The sequence below is a fragment of the Syngnathus floridae genome, chromosome 5 (assembly GCF_059516105.1).
Source record: "Syngnathus floridae isolate MCC-2025c chromosome 5, RoL_Sflo_1.0, whole genome shotgun sequence".
Classification (NCBI taxonomy): domain Eukaryota; kingdom Metazoa; phylum Chordata; class Actinopteri; order Syngnathiformes; family Syngnathidae; genus Syngnathus; species Syngnathus floridae.
In genome coordinates, this window is record NC_142417.1 from 4,256,348 (window position 1) to 4,282,267 (window position 25,920).

General features: G+C 44.0%; 2 protein-coding genes across 7 annotated transcripts; one reads left to right on the forward strand and one right to left on the reverse strand.

Moving 5' to 3' along the window:
- Positions 1 to 66: 66 nt before the first annotated feature.
- Positions 67 to 14,648, reverse strand: LOC148397600 (putative phospholipid-transporting ATPase IM). Of its 6 annotated transcripts, none has more exons than XM_088375542.1 (28): positions 14,479 to 14,648; positions 13,252 to 13,365; positions 9,245 to 9,345; positions 9,088 to 9,146; positions 8,329 to 8,442; positions 8,152 to 8,250; positions 7,556 to 7,617; positions 7,119 to 7,191; positions 6,943 to 7,013; positions 6,779 to 6,861; positions 6,547 to 6,705; positions 6,377 to 6,465; positions 6,050 to 6,243; positions 5,737 to 5,945; positions 5,607 to 5,650; positions 5,358 to 5,523; positions 5,080 to 5,268; positions 4,531 to 4,889; positions 4,359 to 4,470; positions 3,954 to 4,059; positions 3,734 to 3,875; positions 3,314 to 3,497; positions 2,958 to 3,181; positions 2,456 to 2,539; positions 2,117 to 2,362; positions 1,908 to 2,046; positions 1,661 to 1,791; positions 67 to 1,429 (listed from the first exon to the last, which is right to left on the reverse strand). In XM_088375542.1, the coding sequence occupies exons 3-28, from the start codon at positions 9,285 to 9,287 to the stop codon at positions 1,100 to 1,102; spliced, it is 3,711 nt and encodes a 1,236-aa protein (XP_088231668.1). In that variant the 5' UTR covers positions 9,288 to 9,345; positions 13,252 to 13,365; positions 14,479 to 14,648; the 3' UTR covers positions 67 to 1,099. The 6 variants fall into 6 exon arrangements, with proteins under 6 accessions (XP_088231668.1, XP_088231670.1, XP_088231667.1 ...); XM_088375544.1 differs by lacking the exon at positions 14,479 to 14,648 and having other exon boundaries at positions 4,531 to 4,695; positions 4,774 to 4,889; positions 13,152 to 13,304; XM_088375541.1 differs by lacking the exon at positions 14,479 to 14,648 and having other exon boundaries at positions 13,252 to 13,412.
- dmrt1 (doublesex and mab-3 related transcription factor 1) lies at positions 14,141 to 25,518 on the forward strand. The gene is made up of 5 exons (XM_088375737.1): positions 14,141 to 14,424; positions 14,502 to 14,673; positions 16,100 to 16,236; positions 18,084 to 18,234; positions 25,129 to 25,518. The coding sequence occupies exons 1-5, from the start codon at positions 14,212 to 14,214 to the stop codon at positions 25,260 to 25,262; spliced, it is 807 nt and encodes a 268-aa protein (XP_088231863.1). The 5' UTR covers positions 14,141 to 14,211; the 3' UTR covers positions 25,263 to 25,518.
- The last annotated feature ends 402 nt before the right edge of the window (positions 25,519 to 25,920 follow it).

A 25,920-nucleotide genomic window follows, 5' to 3' on the forward strand; every position in this document is an offset into this window, starting at 1 on the left:
GTGTTTTGAAAGGGTTGTAGCACCACCTGCGCTTCCTAAATCTTATTTCACTTTATGAAGACGACAAAAATTACATCTTTTATTCTTATTCATGTATTACCACTATATTGCAGTGATGCTTAGTATAAAAAAGATACAAAACATAGTTTTAAAAGTCCACAGAAATGCACATATAAAATGATCCAACATTGTCATGCTAAATGAAGGCACAGATAAATACAAAGTGGTATAAAAGCAGTATTTTGTGATTATTGCATACTCAATTGTATGCAATATGAAATGAGGAATTGGTTACATTCAGTACATGCATGTTTTTATGTTTGCTTCACGCTGATTTTCCAGTACAAGAAAGAAGGAACGGGCTTAAACAATGACTTGTGTCGAATAATCATGTCTACGAGAATTGGAGGCAAAATGGAGTAGTGCACGACTTAGATGCAGCCAGGAGAGGCGCTGCTGAGTGACTGTCAACTAGTTTGTGACAAAGAACTTTGCGTGCAATGATGGCATGGAAAAAGGAGTACTGACCAAGTCAAATAACATTAAACTAACGTGCGTAATACAACTTTCATCAAATTAATTTTTTTGACCTTCACAATATTCATTTTTATAGATTATGTTTTTTGTCATCACGCATGGTAGACTGATAGTGGTCACATCAGGTAGTTCTAGTACTGTAGTGCCAGTTATCTCCAATAAAATTCCCTTTTTTATGATGCCAAAACAAACAACCCCCCCCCCCAAAAAAAAAAAATCCATACAAAATTCCAACCATAAATCAGCGGTTGAGATATGAGCTACTATGACAACGGGTTGTACAATGTTTCAGCGGTATCACACGACCGCAAAGTCCTCCATTTAGTTTTGGTGAATTTTCTTCACAAGGATCTTACGCGTACATACAAACACAGATGTAGAAAAGTACAAAATGCTTTTAAGGCAACATATGGTCCTGAACCCAATTACCCCTAACCCTGCCATTCATACTTGCACTCCCAGGGCTAAAAAAGTTTGTAAACATGAAGACACTTTGTCCTCTTTGAATATTCCTGCTTCCTTCCTCACAAACAAGAGTCTTGTCTTAGGCACTCACCAGTGGTCAAAGAGCGGCGTCGCTGATGGTCCTGTACATTTGCAGCGAGGTCGTCTCCACGTCCTGGGCCTTGGCGTACTGCGCGCGCTCGGCCGGGCTGTACCCGGCCGAGCGGCCCATTGGGCTGAAGCCTGAAGTGGCGCGGCCGGTGTGGGCGAAGCCCGACGAGCGAGGAGGGGCGGGGCGCCGCAGGAAGCGACCCGACGTTACCAGGTCGCCGTAGCCCTGCGCGTGCGAGAAGGCGTAGCCGGAGCGGCGGGAGCTGGTGCGGCGGATTCTGGCTCGGCGAGGAAGTGGGGGAGGTGATGCTTTGGCCTGGCGGACCTTGAACATGACCTAGGAAGAATGTTGGACACGTGAATCCAAAACAAAAGGTGCGCAGCGCACCGAGCTGAATGACATGTTCGACGATTCAACTGCAGCCAAGCGCTAATCCTTGATGACAAAATTTGCTTCTTTTATGAGGGCACATTTTCGTATTCACATTCATTTCTTTTTTTGTCATCATATTTCCCACAACCAGATCGTCACAGTTTTGAAAAAATACATTTAAGGATCCATTTATACCTTGTCATTGATGGTGGGACGGAGAAGGATCAGTAGGAAGCGATAGGTGACTACAGGAAGGGTGCACAAAATGGAGGTGAGCACAATGGTCAGCCAGATGTTGGGCTGGCTCAGGGAGTTCCTCGCCGTGCCTACACACATCGTAAGCCACACGTTCACACGGCTTGCCATTTGCCTTGTCAAAGTTGGAATCGGATTCAAACACAATTACTTAGGATTGATCACTGCATAGCCATTTTGGGCATACCTATGAAGGGGAAGGCTGAGGGCAGCACGAGGAACAGGCCGTTGCTGTACATCGTGAAGGTGACGGCGAAATACATGGCCAGGCTGCCCGCCACAAAGACGGTGTTGACTGCCGTCCAGTAGGACATCTCCAAACCCAGCTAGGCACGCACAGGCGTAGATCGTGAGATGGGTAGTTGCCTTGAAAAAAGGAGGCTGAAAACTTGATACCTGGATGGTGACAGCGAACAGTAGGCAGGTCTGCGTGAGGACAGCGAAGGACTGGTAGTCGGCCACATCCCGGCCGTCGGTGCGGGCCGCCTGACTGACGGCGCCGTACGGGATGAAGAAGAGCACCAGGGAGCTGTAGCAGCTGTGCAAGGCACACTTGAAGAAGGCCGTCTTGCTGAAGTACAGGTTGAGTTGGCCCGGCACATACAGCTGAGGGTGCTGGAAGCTCCACGCGTCGTTCACGTCCTTTATTCAACGAGTGGAAGGCGATTTTTAAATCATTTCTTGGCATACCAAGAAATTGCAGGGCTTGCTTGACGATTTAAGATGAAATTTTACCTGATCAAAGAGGCTCATTCCTAGCACAGGCAACGCCGTGTACACCAGATTGTATAGTGTAATGAACAATTCATCATACACTGTCTGAAAGGTAAAAGTCACATCAATTTAAATGTAAATAAATAAGATGTTACTAAAAGAAATAATAAGACATTGAAATAATCTAACATACATTAAATTTCCAATAAAGGAGACACAAGATCGTTTAGATTTGAAGCAGTTATAAAATGAATTTATGAAGTTATTTAAAGAATACAGAAAATTAAAACAATACTAAGTCAAATACATTAAATTGAAACAATTACAGTAATATATGAGAAATTCATTAAATCCTCAATCAAAATGAAGAATAAAAGTGAACTGATACTAAAAAAATAACGAGATTATTTACAATTTCAAAGAAAGCATTCATGATCCGGGGATCAATAAATAAAAAGCTCGAATGGCTTCAATAATGTTCCACTAAGGCGGTGAAAGCCAATCCGCCGCCCTCGATTCTCACCTGCGCCGAAAAGCCGCAGAAGAAGGCGTACCAGAAGTGGACAAAGGTAAAGGTGAAGTTTTTGTAGAAGAAGTAGCGTAGAAACTTGCACATGCGCAGGTAGGACCAGCGGCCGTGCACCAGCAGGAGGCGCTGCAGGAAGCGAAACTGGGCAAACGAGTAGTCGCTGGACAGCACCGCCTGCATGCCCTCCTGGCCCGAGATACCCACACCGATGTGCGCCACTAGAGGGCAGCACCGACAACACGTTTGAGGTTGTGTGATGGAAAAAAAACGTTGAAATAATCACGGCCAAAGCATCAATTCAAATAAAAAACGGCAAGCCAGTTGAAATCAAACTTGAAGATTCAGCTCACCTTTGATCATGCTGACGTCATTGGCGCCGTCGCCGATGGCCAGCGTGACAGCGCGTTTGTACGTCTTGACCAGTTCCACCACCTGCGCCTTCTGCAGCGGCGTGACGCGGCAGCAGATCACCGCTTTGCACATGCACGCCGTGCGGAGGAAGTCAAGTTCCATGCTGGGTTCCAACGCGTATGCCTGCCGCAACCGGGCCCAACCGATATGGAATTTCTTTTTGGCCGACGTTGAGTACCATATTTGACATCCTAAAACTCCGAGAATCGGTTCTATGCAATTTTCTTTTCTTTTTTGTGATGTGTTAATAAGTAAAAATATAAAGCAACCTTGACATTCCACAAAAAGGAGTGAAGAGCTAATTTAACAGACAGCGCCATTAGCAACATGCTAATAAAAAAAAGTTTCATGGGCTGTACCAGACTGTGTCCGTTGATGACAAGGCCATACTCGCCGTTCACCGCTTCATCCGCAAGGGCCTTCACACTTTTACCCAGAGTCTTCTCTGGCAAAAATGTGCAATCCTCAGTGGCACCTGGTTTCATGGACGTCTGCGCATTCCTGGCACATGTGCAGGAATAAATTAAAGAAAAAACACAATTAAAAATGGTAGGAGAAAAGAAAATCGGCAATAGCTACCTGAGCTCCTGCCTCACATCCTCCGGCGAGTTGCCAGAAATGACAAAGACGTCGTTCATCTCCTCGCGCAGCAGGTTGCAAGAGTAGCCGATGTTTTCCGCTGTTTCTGCAATAGGAATATTTTAATAGCGTGAAAAATATCATAAGTGGTACGCAACTGAGGAATAAAGAATGAAATGAAATCAACTGACACAAATAGAAAAAACAAAACAGAAGAATAAAAATGAATATCACAACCAACTAAATTCTGGAAACAATATAAAACGTATAACTCTAAACGGTCAACTAAGCAAGGCAGATCAATTTGAAATGAAATAAGGCAAAACAATTTTTTTTTTTCAAATTAAAAAGCTGAAAGAAAAGCAACAACTGAAAACCAATTACATGTATTTAAAACTTGAATACCTTGCTTGTCGCCAGTAAGAACCCAGATTTTGATGTCGGCTTTGGACAATTGCTCGATGGTCTGCGCTACTCCGTCCTGCAGCTTGTCTTCGATCGCCGTCGCCCCTAGCAACTGGACGGGCATACGTGACAGTTTACCGCATCGGATTCAACTTGGAGCAACTTGCCCTACCAGCAGGTCGGTCTCGATCTCCTCATACAGCTGCTCCAGCTTGTCCTCGCGCCCTTCCAGCGCCGTGCTGGCTTCGTGGTGGCGCTGTTGCCACTGGAGGAAAAAGTCCTCGTCCAGGTCTTTGTAGGCCAGCGCCAGGGTCCGCAGGCCTTCGCCTGCAAACTCCTGCAGAGGGAAGGCACAAACGTCAATCGCGTGCGTGCGGACGGGCGGTTTCCCGTAAAGCGCGGGACGTGCTCTCACGTTGAGGTGCTCTGTGGTGACGTTTGTCAGTTTAGTGCAGGAGCCGTGCAGCCTCTCGCAGATGATGGTGTCGGCTCCTTTGCAGTACAGCGACAGCTTACCCTCGGGGCTGCGAACTGGTTTGAAGGTGAGGGAGACAAGGGAATAAAATGAATAAATAGTTTTCCAATATTTTTCTCCATTTTAGTTTGCATGAAGCACCGTTAATGTATTTTCTTCCTGAATACTGCCCTTTGCATTTCTTTCGGCTTACATGACTCAGACATACTTCAAAAATGGCACAGTGCAATTTTCCCGCTTGTTTACCGATGACGGACATCCTCTTGCGGACATTGTTGAAATCCAGGATGGCCAAGAGTTTATAAGTGCACTGCTCTCCCATTTCCACAATGGAGATGCTGTCGGGCGTTCGCGAACGGAAGACAAAGCCGAAGTTCCTGGCGGCTGTGACCAGAGCGCCCTCGTCAGGAGACTGAGCCTGGTACGAGAGCTCCCCTGCAGGTGGGAAGATTTGTTTTGTTGTTGGTTTTTTTTTGGGATTCAGTCAATGAAAGAAATAACCCTGCCTTCTAAAATGAGCTCACCTTCTTTCTTTTCCTCCGCCATGACGGTGTGGCAAAGCGCGAGCAGTCGGAAGAAAGCGTGGACCTCGGGGATCTCCAGCTTGACGGCCTCCACCAGCGCGTGATCGTGGAAGGTGAAGCGAGGGTCCGCCAGCGGGTTGAAGGAGAAATCCACCGTCTCGGTGTGCTGCTCACACGTACAGCGTGAGTGTGTCATTTAAAAAAATAAAAGATCAAGATACATAAATCATTTGACCTTTCAAATCTCACCTCGTTAATTTCAAGTCTCTGGCCCATGTAGTCGAAGACATCGCCTGTGAAGGAACACCAGCGCACCACCAATGAGAATGCCACGACGTTTCCCACCATATCTTTTTCCCAAAAAGTCAAATTTGCTCACCGTACGTCTTCCCGTTGATGGAGCACTTGTTGAAGGTCATGATGTTTTGCGTCAGCGTGCCCGTCTTGTCGCTGAACACGTACTTGATTTGACCCAGCTCCTCATTTAGCGTGGTGGTGCGCGCCACGGCGGGGGTGTCGCTGCGGGAGTGGTACATCTTCCGGTCCCAGTCGATGTAGAAACTGTTGCCCAGGCGGATGAACTCCACACTAGAAAAGAAAAAAAAAAAAGGGAAGATTTTCTTGGGCTCAGTGCAACTCAGAGGCTACATTCGGCCGAGAAACCCGATCAGAGTTAAGCACTTGGTCCTCACCTGACATAAAGCGAAATGGGCACCACCGTGTTGAGGATGATGACATAGGACCAGAAGGTGAGAAAGGAGGAGAAGGCGGCATCGTGGCCGTTCTGCCTGGGCAGGAAGACGGTGAAGGCAGAGCCCTCGCCCAGCTCCCAGCAGTAGTTCCCGATGGCAAGGACGGTACACATGAACGCCAGGAAGCCAAAGATCTGCATGCAGGAACAGTGAGGGAGGGGGCGGTGCAAATTGTGTCAAGGACGCCGAAGGGACTGCTGATTAATCGGTCGGGCCCGCGTTTTAAGTGCTTCTTCAACTTGTTTCATATCAAAGAAACGTGCTCACAAACAGAACGAGGACGTTCATCAGACGGTCCACGCTGGTCCTCTTGAAAGTGCTTTTGCCGCAGTTCTGCATCAGTTTGGTTTCTGGACCTAGTATGAAAAACAAGGAGATAAAAGCTGGCTTCGAGTGAGAGATGATGACGTTCCTTCCGAGAAGAAGAGTCACGCCACCTGCAAAGAGCACCAGTCCGAAGCACCACTCGGTGTTCCTCAGGGTGCAACCCCGCAACAGGATCTTTTCGTTGTCCAGAGCGTACTTCTGCCCCGCAAAGGCCAGCGTCCCCGTGAAGCGGTCCAGCCGGTTGTTAGGAGGCTCGCAGAGGACTTCGCCTTTGTGACACAAACGTAAAAAGGTTTCAGACAAATACCAACGATGATCACTTTTTTTTTTTTTGTGTCCTACCATTGAAGTCTGCCAGCTTGCTGACATCATCACCGAGGTCCCCGGTCACCGTCAGGGCCTGGCGTACCTTCAAGTTGGTCTCGCTTAGGGAAAGGAGAAAAATGTTGGGCCAAAACAAAAATGGCTGGTTGTCGGCCTGTATCAGGACCAGAACCAGGACTTACCCGTCTAGCTCTGCTGTCTCGATGTAGACTAGGTTGAGCGGTTCACTGCTGGACAGCAGGAGGAGGTCAGCCTAAGAGACAGTTGTAAAGGCATTATAAGGAGTTTGCCCCTCAAATTCAAAGCAGTACTACGATTATTTTTGATGTCCTTGCACATGTGTCAATCAAAGCCTCACTGTGACAAACTGGTTGTTTTCCAGCTTGATGATGTCTCCCACATGAACGTCCATCCACTTCTCGCTGCGCAGTCTGGGGGGGGGGGTGTTAGAAACAGGATGTTAAGTTTGATGACAAAACAAACACGGCGTTTGTATTTCAGGAAATCAACCCAACCCAAATATGGGCGTTGGGTCGCGGTAGCTGCATTGCCGACAGGAAGTTTCCGGAGTGTTTCCTGCTGTAACTCAGTTGCGAGGCTGAGCCACTTTGCTTGAGCTCCTCAGACAAACTGCTTCAACTTCTGTGATGAGTAAGCAGCGCAACCCACTCAAAACACTCAAGCCCCACCCCCACCCCAGAGTAGCCACAGGAATGACATTGCTGTTTTTTTTTTTTCTTTAAATCCCGTTGACCTGTAAATCCACGTAAAAACAACGTAAATTAAAATACTTGCTTTTCATCGATGAGGACTTGGACTTTTCTGTTGTTGACGTGATTGTCATTCCGGTGGCGATTCTGGAAGCGTACACGCACAATAAAATGTTTGATTATTTACCCGCTTTTCCGCAATCAAACTCAGTAGTCCTTGAGTCTTTGTCTACCTGAGCTTATGTTTAAGCCATGACATCATCTTAGCTCGTTTCATTGTTTCTGGAATTCCTTTAAAGGTCAAAGGTCATGAGATCTCTCTATTCCTGGAATTGCTTTAGTGTATCTCACAAAGGGAAGCGGTTGCGTGATCTAAGATCATCACAAAAAAGGGGAATCGAGCATTTTTTTTGTGAAATCGTGATGACGCAAATGGCCGCTTGAAGGGAATTCGGTCCGTTCCCATGAGTCAAATATAATAAATACCTATTTGACATGTTTATTTCAAATATAGTAATCAATTTGATTGACCTGCATATTTAAATTTGAATGTTTCATTCATGTGTTCATATTGTTCCATGATTTCTTCGGATTCTATTATCTACTGTATGCTTGTTATTGTTTGCGACATTTTGTAAGTTTTTGAACGACAGTATTCCAAGAGGTGGGCGTGGCGCTTACGATGTCATCAGTGGCATCCTTGGCAGCGGTGACGGACAGCACCAGCACCAAAGGCACGACGGTGGTGAACCAGGACAGCGACGAGATCTCAGGAATCAACTGACGGACAAGAGAGAAAGTGAAACTTTGCTGAAGTTGCTGCGCAGTCAAAATCAGTGGAAAAGAATTGGACAGCACCTGGAGCACCAGCAGGAACAGAAAGTAGGCATTCGCGATCCTCTGGAACTGCTCAAAGAGATTGAGAGGGAGGAAGGTGAAGAAGTTGTACTTGGATGTCTTGATGGCGTTCGTCTGTAGGGGGGGGGGGGAAGTACACCGCGGGGTTAGCGTCGTTAATGGAAGCTAACAAAATAGCTAACAACATTTGGAAATGCAAAAACTACTAGCAACGTTAAAGCAAAAACGTCCTTTGTTTTTGTCTTTATCAATGAAATTCATACTTGAGCTTTCAGGGTTTATTTTAAATGTGTTTATTTTGAAAGGGAGTTCAATTAGTCATTTGAGAATTGTTCATTTTAAATGTATTTATTTTAAAACGAATAAAAACTAAGCTAGAATGAACCATTTTTGTCCAACTAAAACAGATAAAAAAAAAACATGCTCTAACAAAAGACTGAAATTAAACAAGAAAAAAGCTAATTACCATTAAAAATACAAGATGATTCCTGTCACTGTGTGACTTTTTGGAGACGTGATTATTTTTGTTTATTCCTACTGCGAGGGCGATTTCGCCTGAGTGTTTTGTGTGCGTGTGTAGAATCATAGCGCAAATATTGCAACTAGCGTGGATGCTTAGTGGCAGGGATCAGCAGCTGGACACTAACCATGGGGTCATGGTCCTTGGTGTTCTGGCACAAGTTTCGGGGGGGGGCGGGGCAAATCAAAATCAAAACATACTCGTCTCTAGGTGTTGGAACACAACTGATTGACACTCACGGCGTATTTAAATGAGAGGTTGTATTCCCGGTCGTTGGCCCTGAGTTTTCTCTCCAGCTCTGACATAAAAGAAAAACCATCAAGAAATTAAATTCAATCAATTGAATTAAAAAAAACGGTTCATAAAAAAAAAAAAAAAAAAGTTCATCGAGCTTACCTCGCTCTTTCTTCCTGGCACAATTGAGGCCGAAGAACGACATCTTGACTTCCTTCTTTTTGCTATCTGTCCACCACCATCTTCGTCATCATAGATATTGTCTGAGGAGAAGCGACAACGGTTTAGTTTAGTTTCCGCCACTTCCAGTTGACGTTTACTAATCAATTGAATCTCTGAAAGTCACCACCACAGTCTTGACCTCACAATCACTCAGGCATATTTATAACGGCACAAATTAATGCACTTGATAGCATCTGCGATACGCAATCTTTTTTTTTGCATTTCATAACCGCCTGGCAATTATCCGAGTGTGTGTGCGTGTGTGTAAGACAAGCACATGGGACCATGCTGAGTGAACACGTCCCACATGGAATGTAATTAGGAAAGTGCCAAGGAGCAAGTCAACATTGCACATTGCTTCTTGCAGTTTTCAACTCATTGTGTCAAGTTTCATCAAATATATCTGATGTATTTTTGGCCATTTTGCGAGGTCATACCCGCTAGTCGCCAAGTATGAACATGTAATTCTAGACAGATGGGCACCGGCTAATTTATAGCGAATTTATTTTCATCCTGCCCTCCCGGTGCGTCCAACTGACTTCAAAATAAAACAGTCTTCCTTTTTGAAGTTACGTCAGGCGTCAAATCATTCTTGTAAAAATCACAAGCTAATTCAGTTTCGACCGCCCTTCAAGCGTTTGGTCACCAAGGTGATGTCAGCGCAGGCGCTATAAATAGCCGCCACATGCGTTAGTCCAGGAATGCGCCTTTGGACGGGAACTCCACGTACATTTGAAAATGGTGTGTTTGGGTCTTTTAACAGAACACACACAGCGCATGAATTTCCCCTCCACATTCCCATGACAAACAGTCACTCACTGTTCACTCACTAAACTAACCGCCCAGTTTATTTTCCACTGTGACGCAAGACCGACAGGAAGAAGACTTTTAAACTCAGCTCACCTTCATGCCCAAAGTTAAGTGAGGTCGTTTTAGTTCAATTGATAGTTTTTTGTTGCTTCATCCGTCGGAAGATTCAAACAATTTTTGGTTTATGAGCAAACGGACTGAAACAAAAAGCTGATCTGCGTCATTGAGATGGTTGTGAGAGGTGATGCTGGTGCAAAGGCAACAGTATCCCAGTGTCACATTCACCTGTGACCGGCTGAAGGGTTCAAAGGTCGAGCGGCGTGAATGGCTGTCTTGTCCGATGAATTCATCTCTACTTTCGACGCTGAACACTGCGTCCATTGTCAGAAAATAGTGCTCACTTGATCCACCTTGAGCGTGTACAAGCACGTGTACTGTCTCGGGACTTTTCAGCTTTTAAAATCAAAATAGATCAACGAAGGCGTTCCCGAGAAAAGGCAATATTCAGAAGAGCACACCTATTTTTTCCTGGCCTTTAATGACCTTTTATTCACTCGAGTAGCATTTTAAACATTTTACGTTACGGAAAGCAAAGTGGAACACCATCTGGTTAGTTTGCTTAGCTTGGTCTTAAAGTCAACACTGAAGCTGAAAATGATTTTTTTTGTAAGGGGTTGGGCTTTGTCATGGGAATAAAAAAAAAAAAGAAGTTTTGAAAAAGAAAACATTTCCTGTTTTGACTAGATGGTTGATGTGAGCCTAACCTCAGAGCACCACCTTCCTTTGGCGACTCATTTTGAGAAATTGCCTGTAGTATTCTTCCATTTAACAGTGGTCAGATAAGGGAGAAGTTGAATTTCCTCCATCGTGTCTAATAGCAAGAGGCTTTTTTCGGAGAGAAGAAAGGAGAAAGTTCATGCTTCCAGGAAAGGCTGTCCTGTCGTCCTTTCATGAAACCAACTCCCGCTTTGGCTTTTGAGGAATGCTCCAGGATCTTCCCAGGCCGGCTTTTGTAACGCAAGGCTTTATCAGAGGCTCCTTGTTTTATCAAAGCCGCAAGCTAATAATAACAGCAAGTCAGCAAACGCAGCGTCTGAGAATTATTCCACCTGCTCAAGAGCAGTCCGGGCGGGTTTAGGGTTCGCGCCCACATCTGGCAACCAGAAATCCAATTTGGACATGTCGCAATCTTGCATTTATCTGCTACAGTTTGGCCTTTTCCACAAACTAAAGGTGTGTTTTGTATGCATCAAAGAAAATGTATGGACTTCTTACACAACCTAACGTACCCTTGACATCTGGACTATTTCAAGCAGGGAAGTCCAAACATCCATCCATTTTCTGAACCGCTTAGTCCCCACGGGGGTCGCGGGCGTGCTGGAGCCTATCCCAGCCGTCATCGGGCAGTAGGCGGGGGACACCCTGAACTGGTTGCCAGCCAATCGCAGGGCACACAGAGACAGACAACCATTCGCACTCACACTCACACCTAGGGACAATTTGGAGTCTTCAATCGGCCTACCAAGCATGTTTTTGGAATGTGGGAGGAAACCGGAGTGCCCGGAGAAAACCCACGCGGGCCCGGGGAGAACATGCAAACTCCACACGGGGAGGGCCGGAGGTGGAATCGAACCCGCACCCTCCTAACTGTGAGGCGGACGTGCGACCCAGTGCGCCACCGAGTCCAAAACATGTAGAGACAAAAGGAAGGAAATTGGCGGACACTTCAACTTGTGTTTTGAAAACACACTCAAAGTAGTTCAATCTGCTGCAGCTAGCAGTTGAAGAGATTTCAATACAGGAAAAAAACAACTGGCTGTTGGCGGTGACAAAGCAAATGTTTAGTAAGATAACTTTTTTTTTTTAATAGAAAAAAAACTGAGATTTGTATGCATCAGTGACGATCTTTGTTTTTGCAACATCAAAGTCAGACATAGTTCTTTTTTGAACCTAACAAAATGGTAAGGAGAATTTCGAGTGATCAATGAACCAAACGTAAGCAAACGTGAGCGCGATTTTGTAAGCATTTAAAACAAATAAGTCTTCAACAGATAAAATATCTTTTTTTTTTTTTCTTAGGGAAACATCAGCCATTGTCTTAGACTAACCTAACATCCGCTAATTTAGAGTCTTTGACAAACCTAACGTAAACATCAAAGACGGTCAGAAGATTCCGTAAACCTAACGTGCATGTTTTGTATTTAAGACAAATTAAGAGTCTCCAACATATTACGTGTTTTTATACTTTACGACTAACGTCGACCGGAAACTCAGGGACGCTGCACAAAGAGACATGAACAATTGAGCTCTGAATAATTCACCTGACACTTCAGGGCTCCTCTCATCTTACCCAATTAAACCCCTGACCTTTTAATTGACCTCTACGAATGAATAATAACATTCATTGATTGATAGGAGATCAAATGAAGGCCCATTGACAAACCTTTTAAGGTCAATGACAGACTATCAAGATGGAATTATGGAAACTACCAGACCGATTTTTGATTGAATTTGCTGTAGCAATGAAGACATTTTCTTTTTTCTTTAAATCTGCACACTGTCAAGATTTTGATTAGAATTTTTACTGTTCGGGACATCTATATCGTGATTTAATATTTTCTAAGAGTTTGAATACTTCACGTCCAAAACAAAAAGTTCAATTTCAAAAAAAAAGATGAAAAAATGATGTCCACGTTAAGCGCAATTATTTGAGGTTTTTGTTTACAACTGGACATAAGTTTAGTGGCCTCTGAAACTATAATTTCATACTTTACCTTGTCATTTTTAATGTGCCACGTGAAATGATGATGTCATACCACAGATGAATTAAGTCAACTCAAGGTAACTTGCACGTGTCACAATCCCACTCAAGCACTTTCCCTTTAAGCCGTGGATAGAAATCTGACAGTTAAAGAAAAGAGAAGCTGAGCTAGGCCAACTTCTTCTAACCCTCACTTCACACACTTAACGTTCAAGAGTCCAAAAATACACACAATACCCCGCTCAAAGAGAACGAGGGGCAGGGGGGGTGACTTACCTCGACTCCCGAGCTGACTAGTGAGTGAAGTTACTGGGGATGAAAGTAAAAGATGCCCTCTCGCTCCGAGTAGGCACAAACGATAGAATATTTTCCTTACCGCTACTCTCTCCGCGTTAAGCCCTCCTCTGTTTCCTCTCTTGTCGCCTCCCTCCATTGCCGAGTCAACGCTGGCTGAGTGCGGGGCGCACTTCGAGGCGTGGCTCAACGTTCGCTGGACCAAAACGTTTGCTAGAGTTACGTATTTTCCAAAGTGCCTTCTTTATGTCTTTTTTTTAATTAAACAATTCCCAAAATGACGCGTCATCTCATGCTGGTTTTTGTTTTAAAGTCTATACACAATTGAAAATTATAAACTATCGACTGACCAAAATTCAAATACCAACCTCAAACATATGGGGAGTGCGCTACCTGCTGGTGACAACTGGTACTGCACCCACCCCGCAGTTAAATAAGCTCCCCACTGACTGAAGGGTGGAATTTGAGTTCATTTCTGATGTTTTAAAGTGTTAAAAATATAAGTGCGTCGCAAATAAATGGGAACAATTAAAACTGCAAAAAAATAATTAACAAAAAAAAAGAACTTTAAAGAAAAAAGAAGGCCATTGTATCTGTGAGTCACACGTTGTTTTGGAGCTTTATAATTAAACTTTAAAATGACTGATACAAATAAATGTTTTTTTTTTTTTTTTACTGGAAATCATTTTATTTTCTCTACTATTTCTAAAGTCAAAATGTTAAACCAGTACTTTACCAGAGTACATTATTTTCACAAATACTGGTATTCCTACTTGAGTGAGTTGCTACTTTTCCACCTTTGTTGAGAAAAAATTTTAGATCTTTATTTTCCATACTTTGCAGATCTCTACATATATCAAATCAATACTGTACTTCTCAGTACTTTTGTTTGAATGGGCTTAGCGCAACATAACTCCCTCCCACTTGTGAAGAATAACTCCACCCTTGCTTGGGAATATAAAAGTTCCTGTAGGACGGAGGAGGAAGACTCTCATCCTCCCCCATCGTAATCTCCAGCACACACAGTAACTTTTCATTTGAGATGAATACCATGAGTAAGATGGCACCTACGCCCGGCAAGCAGCCTTCACCTTCGCAGCAGTGGCGCGGACCTCGAGAACCAAAATGTACACGCTGTAGGAATCATGGATTGATGTCGTTGCTGAAGGGGCATAAGCGTTTCTGCCGTTGGAAAGATTGCCAATGTGAACGGTGTAAACTCATAACTGAGAGACAGAGAATCATGGCGGCTCAGGTAAAACGTACACGCACACATCCATCTGCCTGGTAATATTGCCTGAAGCTTCACCTGCAAGTCATTTGTTGTTCCAGGTTGCGTTGAGGAGAGCGCATCTTCAGGATGAGGAGCTGGGCATTTGCAAATTGGTAAAGCAGGCCAACCCGGCGTTTGTGGTAAAAAGCAAAGAGCCACGCCGCCCGTCGGCGGCCCAAAGACGACCTCTGACACTGGCCGGCGATTCGTCTTCTCTGCTGTCTGCCAAAGGTAAAGCAACAATCATCATAAAACATTTATGAACGACGCAGGCAAAATTTTGGAGATATCAGATGTGTCAAAGATATGTGGCTAATTTTAAAGATGACATGATATGCAGTTTGAGTTGAAAATGGCTGTTGCTGTCAATTTTTCCTGTCCTATTTTTAAAAAGACCAATATTAAACCTGAAGAAATTCAGTTACACAAAATTAATCAGAAGACTCTGGGCGGAATGTTTGGCGCAAATAGACACAGTATTATAAAAAAGAAAGGTTGATTGTTCCAGCTAGCAAGGTGTACATCACTGTATTACATTTTTGGCTACGTATTTGTCCTTGGCCGAGCGAGGTACATGAATTATTGCTACACACCTCGTGATAAATACAGCATGTAATAAGTGGTATGAAAAGGAGTACCCACTTGTTGATACAGTGTACACGCTTCTATCTGAGCAACTTTAGAAGGCTTGAGGAGGCATGACAGGTCAAGGCCGCTCCCGCCGCCGCCGCTATCATCACAGGAGCAGGAACAAAAAGGAGGCCAGCACGCAGATGTCCGCGATGTGTCGACGTTTACGATAGACGTCATAGGTTGGATAAGAGAACAATTGGCGATGAGGCAAAAGTGTGATGAGAAGAAGAGAAAAGTCACTTGCTCTTCTAAGTGGCCTTTAGAGGGCGCTGTTGACTTTGGCGAGGGAGACACGGCTGTGGTTTCTTGGCAAGACAAAAACCCTTGGATAATTTGTCACTTTATAGAATTAAGATAGAATAATGATAAAACATTCACAAGTAACGCAATACATAATGAAAATGTATTAGTGCTATGTTGATTACGATAGTAAAAAGTAAGAAAGCGTCTTGGTGGGTCAAAGGTTGTCCTCATTTAAATGGTTGATAATGTCATCCAAATATTTAAGCATTAAGTTTACATTTAGTAAATCGTTGACATAGATTTACAGCTATTTTTTTTTGTTACTATGCTGACGGCCAGTAAGAGAGATCTGCTTCTTTTGTTTTGCGCATTTATTTTTGTATTATTAGGCTGCTGGTATTCATTATATATAAATCAGTGTTTTGTCAATTATCAAGCACCTTTTAAGGGACTCAAGTGTAAATTTGTGGTAGAAATGTTTTAGGCTTTATTATTCAGTCTTTATTTAGATTACTAATGCATATTGAATTATAATAATACGTAGTAGTTCGCATTATATTTTGTATGATCAATATCGAACTGTCGTTATTTGCTATTTTGTATTTTTATATATCTATTAGTTATTTGGCATTTATTTTTAAACTTTTTATTATTTATAATTTTTTTGAAGGAAAAAAAAATCGTTCCCATAGTGCCGAGCTCTGGTTGCTGTCTATTCCTGCTCCCAGCTGTAGGGGGCGCCTGGAGCAAAGATTGACAGAGGGTGTGTTGTGTTTGTCAGGTGCGAGGAGTCGCTCCAGCCCAGCGGCAGAGACTAGCAGGGCACGAGGTGTCGTTCAAGCTGAGCTGCAGATGGGGACCTCCTACCAGAACATGTACCAGCCCCCCTGCTACGACAACCACTATCAACCTTGCCAGGTGACAACCAATGGGAATAATCCTTTCTGTAATCTTGATTATAAGACTTTACAGATCATATGTGAACCTCGGTTCTATTGCGGTACACTTGTTATATTGTTCAATTTTAACCTTTATTTTATTATTAATTTAAAAAAATATATATTTTACAATCACATTTTTTTTTTACGTTATCGGAGAATTTTATCATGTACCAGTCGATACCAATACCAAGTCTAGTGGGTATTTTTTTTCGTTTGTTTTATGTTTACTTTGACATTAGGTTTGAAGAATTACCAAACTGATGCTTGTTGTGATGCAATTTTATTTGAGTTCACCACCTCGTACAATCTCAAATGTTTTGTCGTAATTCAAAGCAAAAAAACAAAACAAAACAAAAAAAAACAATTGAAACAATTTCTGAAACCAATTTTAAGGAGAAAAAATATTACAGGCTTCTTGCTTGCGTTAGATGCTCAGTCAGCCTGATTAAACCTCGCTCGGCCTTGCTTTATCGTCAAAGTATCTCCGCAGTGTCGACCGCAATGAGCTTTCCGAATTGAGCAATCGGGAATGAGGCATTTTAGTTTTCATGATAAATGTTAGTCAGCCCCACCCTGAGTAGCAACACGACGCGTCGGGGTCACCACGCGCTAGGCGGCCCAGCCCGAATTGCAAAGGTTAATGGTATTGTCTGTCGGCGCGGGAACAAACGGCTTCGCCTCAGCGGGCAGAGGCTGAAAGCCGGCCCATTAATGCTAATCAGTTAGCACTCCTTAGCATAATTTAGCCATCCCGCTCAATGATTGATGGTATTTTTAGCCAAGCTGTCATCTTGAGCTTATTCAAATTCAGACGGTCGCTTGATTGTTTTTGCGTCAAAGTGAAGGTGCCTCAGACACACGACACTTGTATACAGCATATTTTCATATTTCATGTTTGTCACTCGGTCATACGGCACCCGCCGATAAATGTTGAATGAATGTTGAATTTTCAAATGACTTAAAGTCTTTGACTTCTTTGAAGTCATCCATTTGACTTCCTTAAAACTACAATCTTTAAAACTGTTTTGCTAAATGTTTCATGAAGAGAAGTTTTAAAAAGCTACCTTTTAACTTTAATAATCTCACAACCTGGCAACGTTTCTGACAATGTCCTGATTTTAAAAGGAGCACATTTCTTTGCGGAAACATTTGATTGTTTATCGTGTGAGGCATCTAAAAAACTGCGCTGTGCTGCACACTCACTGGTGCTTGGCTGCCATGCAGGCTGCAGATGTGAGATGGGGCCTGATAACAAAGTCAAGACCTCTCAGGGAGGTGCAAGCCCCCAAAACTAACACACACACACATACACACACAGCAGCCGATCTTCCCTGGATTTGCGCTGAGAATTTCTATTTGGAAAACATATTGCATCTAATTTACAAAAGAAAAGTAGTTAAGATTGGAGTCAAAGGTGTAAAATTGATATATTTTGAGTTCGTATCAAAGCGGACAAACTTCTGATTGACATCAGAATGCAAATATTAATATGAGGACCATCTTGGTTTGCTGTCCCTCCAAGACAAGGGACCCCTGCAATCCCCCCCCTCCCTCCCCCCCACCCATCCAATCTATGTTGTATTTTTCAGAGCCTAATACAAGAGCTGAGTGTCGCTTAAATAACAGTTTATAAAGCTGTCAGCGAGCTGATGGTGTGGACAAGGCGGCTGACGTATTGCTATTGGCGCTGACAGGAATCACATTCCATAAAAAGTGAAATTGAAAAAGCGGCCGACGCCGGCGAGTCGACGCCTCGTTGCAAAAGTTTGCCGCGCGCTGCCGAAGACTCTCTGACGAGTTTTTTTTTTTTTTTTTACTGGACAGGTGCCCCATGGTGACATGTCGGGCTGGAGCGTGGCTCCGCAGTACCACCACATGCAACCTTACTACTCTGCAGCCTCTTACCTGCCGCAGGGGTTGGGCACTTCCTACTACAACCTGGATGACATCAACTACTCCGAGGCCATCCCCGCCGGTGAGTGACCTATGACACCCGCACACACTTCTGTGGAAGTGGCCCTGATGTTTTTTTGTTTTTAAAAAGCATTACTGTAAGGGTATACTATAACTTCACATAAGATGTGTCACACATATAGAAATATATTTTTTATTCTTCTCAAAATTTGTCATTCAAATCTGAGCCCCCATGACATCACATTTCCTGGAGGAGAAGTCTCAGAAACTTTTTGTCTCGAGCTATGAAAGTTGACAATCAATGCAAATTGTTACAGTTCCCATACCGCCGCCAAACTTTTCATTCATTTCACCGAGCGAAGCACCAGCAGGGCTTTAAGACCCCCGTATATCTTTTGTTTTGGACTTTCACCTGTCTGTTTCCTGTGAGGGTCCCCCCCTCATCCCCTCGTTGCCCAAGGCTTTACGCTCCATTACAGGACTACTACCGCCTTCCCCGCGGGTGGTCCCACATTTGGTAGCAGCCACCCGAGTTGTTCCCACCGTTTTCTTCCTCTCACCTAACAGGAAATGGCTGCCACAACATTGGGTACACCTGCGCTAACTAATAATATCCATCAGCATGAAATTTAGGAGGGGTGTCTATTATGAGCAGCCAGCTCATCTGGCGTTTTGATTCCAAGCGGCCATTTTCTAGTTCCATCTCGTGCGTACGGATCCCGCACCTTATCAGACGGTTGGTTCGCATCCAGCACGTTAACAAAAGGGAAACCGGTCTTGGCCGCGCCGACGTGCCTGTACAACATTCCTTACGCTCGCCTGAGCTTTCTGCGAGCAAGTCCTCGACTGTGCGGCCTTGAATCGGGGCCAAGAGGATTTGCTAATCTTATCCAACCCAGGTGTCATTCAGCAGTGTAATAAGTCTGCTGTCGTATCAGCAACATTGATAAATTTTCACATAATTAGCCTTTTTTTAAAAAAAGCCTCCTCTGTGGAATACATCAGAGGTGTTCTTTGAATTGAGGCGAAATCCAATCCCGCCTTTTTATTCTGTGAAGCCCAGAATTCCTCATGTCCTCCCTTTCCCTATTACGTTGAACGCCGTGTGAAAGTGTACACAGTGGTGTGATATCCTGCTTCACTGGATTCTGTGTAAAAAGGCACAAGAGGACAAATGGCAGATTTTTTTTTATCAACTTCATTCTTGAAAAATCTACGTGTGTTGTCGTCACTCCAATGTGCACGACCTGAATGGGAAACTGCTTGAATAGAAGCGTGCTTTTATTTTGGTGACCCAACAAAGCGGTCCAAATGTGGACCAGCCAGAACCAGGAACTAGCGGGAGGCACCTTGCACCTGCCGCGGCAGATTTATCGAGGCTTCCGAGGCGAGGGCTAATCACTTGGCCAAATACAGAGATCCAAATAACCTTCAGAGGGACCGACGCTGTCCTTTCCCCCGCCTCCCTCGGAATACCCGCCCACCAACACCCCCCCTCCCGCAGTCCCCGCTGTCTCCGCAAAATTGCCTTCTGGAGTTAGTGAGCGGGAACAGTTAAGATTTACAAACAATGATGAAGCTTGTCATGCGTCTTTCTCCATCCGTCACGGCGGGCCGGGCGGCGCTGCCGGGGAGAGCCGTGGCGGTGTTCTTCATAAAAGCCAGCTCCGTGTGAAATACGTGCCCCCCCGGCCCGCCCGTTTACTGCGCCGCGCTCGTCAGCAGCCCCGCCGCCGTAAATCGCAGAGCGGGGAGGTGACAGCGCAGTCCATCAAGCCTCCGCCCCCTTCCGCCCCACCACCTCCGTGTACACACACACACACAGTCAGAATGTTTGTCCACACATACACAGATCCACCGCAGAGGGTGTTGGGTGGGGGCGGGAAGCTTGCTTCATGTTCCTTCTTGCCCCCGTCCTTGTGGAGACTTTGTAAAGTTAGCCAGCCCAACTTTTTGGGATCAATCGCAGTTTGAAAGCAAAGATTCAAACTAAAGTCTGTACAGGCGCGTCGATATGAGCATTGGTTATACGGGTGTCAGGAGCGATAGCATTTAAATGCAAATTACAGACACGCTGATCAATAGAGCCGCCAAGCTCTACAAATCCATAACAATCTTTCTGAGATGATTTTCAATGGATTCAGCCGGCGTCACTGTACACCGCGCCTGTTACCGGCACTTTGGCCTCAAATGGCATCTGGATTGAAGCTATTGTTAGGCCCTCGCATGTGGACATGTCAAAAGGTTGCAGGATCTCTGAGTGAAATGTTGCAGGATCTCTGTGTGAAATTGGCTCCAGGCTTGCTGTGTGAGCGGTGAATAAGAGTCAGAGAGAATATTCCGGTTCCCGCTGGGGCCAGTCATACCCTCAGGGAGCTTCGGGTTGTGTTTGCCACCATGCTGTGCTTCTGAGTGCTAAATACAAGTGTAATTGTGTGTTGTAATGGCTTGTACGACAGCATCATTAACAGCAGCCTGCGGGCACTGTTAGGCATTTAATGGCTGCCGTGCGCTTTATGTATCGCTCCGCAGTGTGACCAAAACGCTGACTACAATGAACGCCAGATTATAGGATAGGCAAAAAATTCTCTATAGCTTCTAAAAAGACAAATTTAAACCAGAATTTAAAAGCAAAACGATGAAGCAGACCACATAATTTCATCCAACTAAAGCCCACTAGCTTAATGCTACCAATAGCAAAACACTTGATGGGCTAAAGGTGACTAGCATAGATCAACTTCAATTTCACACACGGAACATACAAACAGCACATAAAATATTCACAAGCGGTAAATGTAATATTTTTTGATTGGTCATCTTAAAGTGTTGTTTTAAAAATGAGCGACTGAACATTATTTTGAGATGTTATCGTTGAGCAAATATCAATTGAGGTCCTCCATATTTATTCCGCTCTCTTGCATGTGTCCTTTACGTTGGCATTTTTCTTGCGCTGTCTGTTTGCCCTCAATGAATGTTTTGTTTAAAACGCAAACCGGCAAATATTGATCAGCCACCTCAGCTCATTAAGGCGTATCCTTCAGGTTTACAAGACGGACAGGCCATTTTGTGAGGTGATGGGGCAAGCAGGAGCCCCAATGGAGATTGAACATAGTGCAAAGTGGACGGCCGTCCCCCCCCGTCCCCCCCTTCCCCTTCCTGCCGGTCGTCTTGCAGCGAGGACAGATTGGTTAACAATACGGGGGCAGAGGGTCCTCACTGCTTAATTAGCCTCTGACCCCGACACTGATGCCTTCTGTCAGTCGGAGTGTAATGGCCGCATATGCGCACACGCCCAGGACCCAGACTCGGCAATGTTACGGTCGGTAGCCTCGATGCTCGTTCGGTCTGAAATGTTTCGCATAATTTGTTTTCTTCTCGTTTCCGTTTTCACGTTCTTGTTTTCATTTTTCCTTTTCATCAATATTGCGGTCGTCTGATTTGATAATTGATTCAGTGCTTGATTCTCAAGCTTCACATCTTTGCGATTTCTTTTTATCTCGTTGTTTCATTCTCGATTCAAAGTCGTGAAGAAAAAGTCACGACGGAATGGATGGACAAAAAGTCGGGGGTGAAAGTTCGCCGTGTGAACATCATTCGAAGTGGCGTGAGCCGCCATGTTTAAAGGCCGTCTGCCTGGCTGCCCTTTGACTGAGTTTTCCAGATCATTAAGTTGCGCTGAGCCGGCTGATGACGACGAACCATACACACACACACACACACACACACAATACACACACACTCACACACTAAAGCACAAAAGTGTCCAGGGACATTTTGAGCTCGTATCATTTTAATGAGAGCCATTTCATCCCAAGCTAACCTTGTCATGTGACAGGCTACTTTTCATTCTGAAGATTGAATTGCTGTTGCCGCGCAGGCTAACGGCTCGTGCTAAGTGTGAGCGTGGCCCCGAACTACAGCGACTCTTCATTTCCTTTGATAGTTTGTGTTGGACTTTTTCCCATTGACTTTGGACAATGTTGAAACATATTCTGAAAGGTTCTGAAGAATTTTCTGCTTTGACTATGTCTTGTTTGGTACTATTATTGTTTTGTTAGCGCTGTTTTTAGCATGTAGCATGTTAAGAGATGGCGGAAACGTTTGCTTGATTTGTTTTGACAGTGAACGGTTTGCAGGAGAGACACCTACAGGGTTGGAGTGGAATCGCAACAACCTGTACGTTAGCCTTTGTGAACTGAGCCCGTAAAAGCCGCCTTTTTTCCGACACGCTTGTCTTTCCCGAGCTTCCTTCCTGCCTTCTTTCGCTCCGTTGCACTTTCCATCTTTGCTCGAGTCATTTCAACCTGCCTTTGTGCCTTCCTTATCTCCTTCCCAGCTCTGTATTGTTTTTCTTCCAACCTTCCTTCCTTTCTCCAGGTAGAAACGTCATAGTGGTTAATTGCCACCCATGGGAAAAGCCGTATTGCGCAAGATGTTTTACTTCTTAAGCACGGAGCTTATCAAATAGATATAATACAACACGAAGCATTTTTTTTTCTATTGACAAAAGCTTTTGTGATTTGCATTTTATGACATTGTGATGTCGATTTGATCAATTGTTCAACCCTATTTCAAATCCACTCCCGCTCTTCCTTTTCTCAAATGTACATTTTAAGAGTTACACAAAGGAGAGAGGATTTTGCTGTTGGAGGTGGCGACAAGTATGTTTGCTTGAGCATTATCTCATGCTCGCCCCCATAACGCGGCGCAATGCGCATGCCGGCAGAGCGACTCCGACTATCTTGACAGCCAGCGAGAGATGATGCTGTCCCGTGAGGGCTTTTGTTGCTCAGCGTGACGGGCAACCATTGCATTTTGATGCACTCCCACACTCTCTTTAGCCAGCACGATGGGAGGTTGCCGACGCCCACTTTTGTCTCGCCTCACAAAAAAAAAAGAAATAAAAGCGAGCCTTCTATTGTTTGGCCCCTGAGGGACGGCCATCGAGGCAAAAGTTCACTTTTGCTTATTCCCAGCAGTACGAGCATTTTCAACACCAACTTCTCTAAATTCACAGTAAGCCAAAGAAGCAAAATAGCTTGACAAAAATCTTTAAGTACCATCAGACATTATTTTACACACTTTAACAAATAGGAGAAGACAACCAGTATTCAATTTACTCGCAGGGAGAATCAGAAGGCCCTGGCCTTGGCCGATTCGTGACTCCAGCAATGCAGAGTCTCTCCTGTTACTCCTTAGCTGGTTGGCACCTGGTGGTTAGCTGACTTGTCCTTGATTGTATGTCTCAAAGCGTTTTGAGTATCGTTTTCCTGTGGAATAATGCAACTTTCTTGCTAAGTGTCATACAATACTAATATTGAGTAGATATGGGATAATGTATATCTATAGATAAAAGCTACAGAGTTGGCTTAAAGGGAGAGAAGTTCTTATGAATTAAACAGATAACTAGTGAGATAAGAAAAGGGAGGTAAAGGAATTCTCGGGATAGACAGAGAGCTTTGTTGAAGTGAAGGACTCCCAACTTGTAAATAATGAGGCCTTTGGTCAGGCCGACCATCTAATTATTCCAACAGTTAGGGTTTATTCACATGTTGTTTCATTAGCATTACCTCCTGCTGTTTTTCATTATCATCTTTTTATGGCCTTTTTTTTCATGCGTGTCATTTTCCCGTACTAACATTCCATTTTCACGATCTTGGCCTTCTGGTATATAAATATAGGGTTAACTGTTTTTAAAGTCAATTAATTTGTCATTTTCCCCTTCAAATAATTACCCAAACGTGGTCAAATGGCCGTCACTAATTAATAATAATTGAGTAGCGGCTACATGGGGCTAATTGACAATGAAAATCATGTCGCACTCGGATTTTGCAAACAAATGTGACAGGAAAGTGAATTAGACGGCAAACATGTGGGCTGCGTCCTCAATTAACATCACCCAGCCCCTTTAATTACACACACACACACACACGCACACACACACTCGGAAGCTTTAATGGCGTACAAGCACAGCACAGCGGCTGCACCTCGCAACACAAACATCCCTTTTAATGATGAAGGTGCCCGTTTGAAAGTGGTGACAAAGTGCAGATGGACAAAAAAAAAAAAGTGGGCGTCCCAAACCAATCAGGAAGTTAATGAGGAGAGAAATGACCTCACAACACAACAGGGAGGAGGACGGCAGGGAGGGAGCGCCGCCGGCCAATCGGAAACTCGGAACGCTGATGTAAATGCAAAGACGCCTTTAATATTGTAACACTCAAATAGAAATTTTAACGGCTTTACCTCTTTAGATTAAAAACGGACTTTTTTAGTCTTTTTTTTTTGGTCGACTTTTTCAAGTCGAGCCTGGCGAACAATTGGATCTTTTAAATGTGTCATATATGAATACAGAAATGTCTCTCTAGCGCCCCCTACTAATGTTCAACGTGTATATATTCTTTCCTCTACTTGGAAACTCAAATTTGAAACCTCAGCCCTACTTTTAGACCCTAGTTTGAAATCGAAACGTAAAAAACCTTACTTTGAAAGCCGACTTTAATAGCCTAACCCTAATTTGAAACCCAAATTTTACTTTGGAACCCGACTTTGAAGTTGAGGCCTTGTTGGGAGGGCAGGATAAATTTTTGGGGTTGACTGTAAGAAAAATAGAGTTGGGTAGGTTGCATCTGGCAGTTCTGAATTCATACTGCGGTTATACTGTAAATTGTGACGACCATATTCTGAGCTGTGCGTATATGTGTGTGTTAGTGTGCGCGCGTGCGTGTGTAATGTATTGTCATTGTAAAAGCAGTGATTAGTTGCGCTGCGTTCAGGAACGAGTGCCAACGCAGCACAGGGGCTTATTGAACAAGTCTTTTGTCGCCATTTTGTCTCCCCCCTCATGCATGCGCACAGATTAAAATTCGTCTTTTCATGTTTAATGTACTTTTTTGTCTTTTTAGTGTTCTCTTTTTATATTTTAATCTCGTCTGTCTCTTTTTTGCGTGTGTAGCCATAATGGACAACGGCGAGGGTGGCGCCCCTGACTCGATGGCCTTCTGCAAATTCGCGGATATCCAGCCGGAGCAGGACGACGGAAGCGACGATACCGGCCGCCTCGTCATCGACGAAGATGTGGGCAAATGAACGCCGAGCTTCGGTTTTTGCACGACAAGCGACGCTTTTAATAAACTTACTTCACTAATCATTCAAATCAACAGCTAACAGATTTGTCACAACATAAAGTTAAAGTGATAGAATAATAGATGTGTGATTATTTTATTAATCAACGAGAAATTACATTTTATTTAGTTAAGAGTTTCTTAATTTTTTTTCTTATAATTGTTGATTTCACGTGATTTTTTTTCCATTACCCTAATAAAGATTCATTAATGAAACTGCGTCCAACGCCCATCCCAAGTGTTTTTCTTAAAAAACAACCAAAAAATGCTAATGACTTCCTCCAAAACTAAATTGGCAGCCAAACTGCAGCAAGTCTTGTGTGGCTAAAGCCAAAGCATCCTCAACTCTTTCCTCTACAGTTGTGTTAAGATTACAAGGATAAAAATGTTCCAGCGCCTCAAGGAGATTCTTCATGTGAAGTGTTTTCTTGAGTTTATGTGGCTACAAGTCTGTTTGCGGCGCCGAAATGATGGAGGGCGTCGGAAAACAAAGTCCGAGTGTTTTCTTTGCGCTAACACTCAGCGGGTCGTGCCCCATCTGCTGGAATCAATAACACTGCCGTCTTGTTCTTCTTTTTTTTTTTTCTTTATGAAACGCACTTACTCTTAATTTCATCCCCGAG

Coding starts and splice junctions, on each gene's coding strand:
- dmrt1 (XM_088375737.1), top strand. CDS start 14,212: ATGAATACCATGAGTAAGATGGCACCTACGCCCGGCAAGCAGCCTTCA. Junction 14,425..14,501: donor AGAGAATCATGGCGGCTCAG/GTAAAACGTACA, acceptor TTGTTGTTCCAG/GTTGCGTTGAGGAGAGCGCA. Junction 16,237..18,083: donor ACCACTATCAACCTTGCCAG/GTGACAACCAAT, acceptor TTTACTGGACAG/GTGCCCCATGGTGACATGTC.
- LOC148397600 (XM_088375542.1), bottom strand. CDS start 9,287: ATGTCGTTCTTCGGCCTCAATTGTGCCAGGAAGAAAGAGCGAG. Junction 6,466..6,546: donor CGGACTGGTGCTCTTTGCAG/GTGGCGTGACTC, acceptor TTTTCATACTAG/GTCCAGAAACCAAACTGATG. Junction 5,651..5,736: donor CATCAACGGGAAGACGTACG/GTGAGCAAATTT, acceptor GTTCCTTCACAG/GCGATGTCTTCGACTACATG.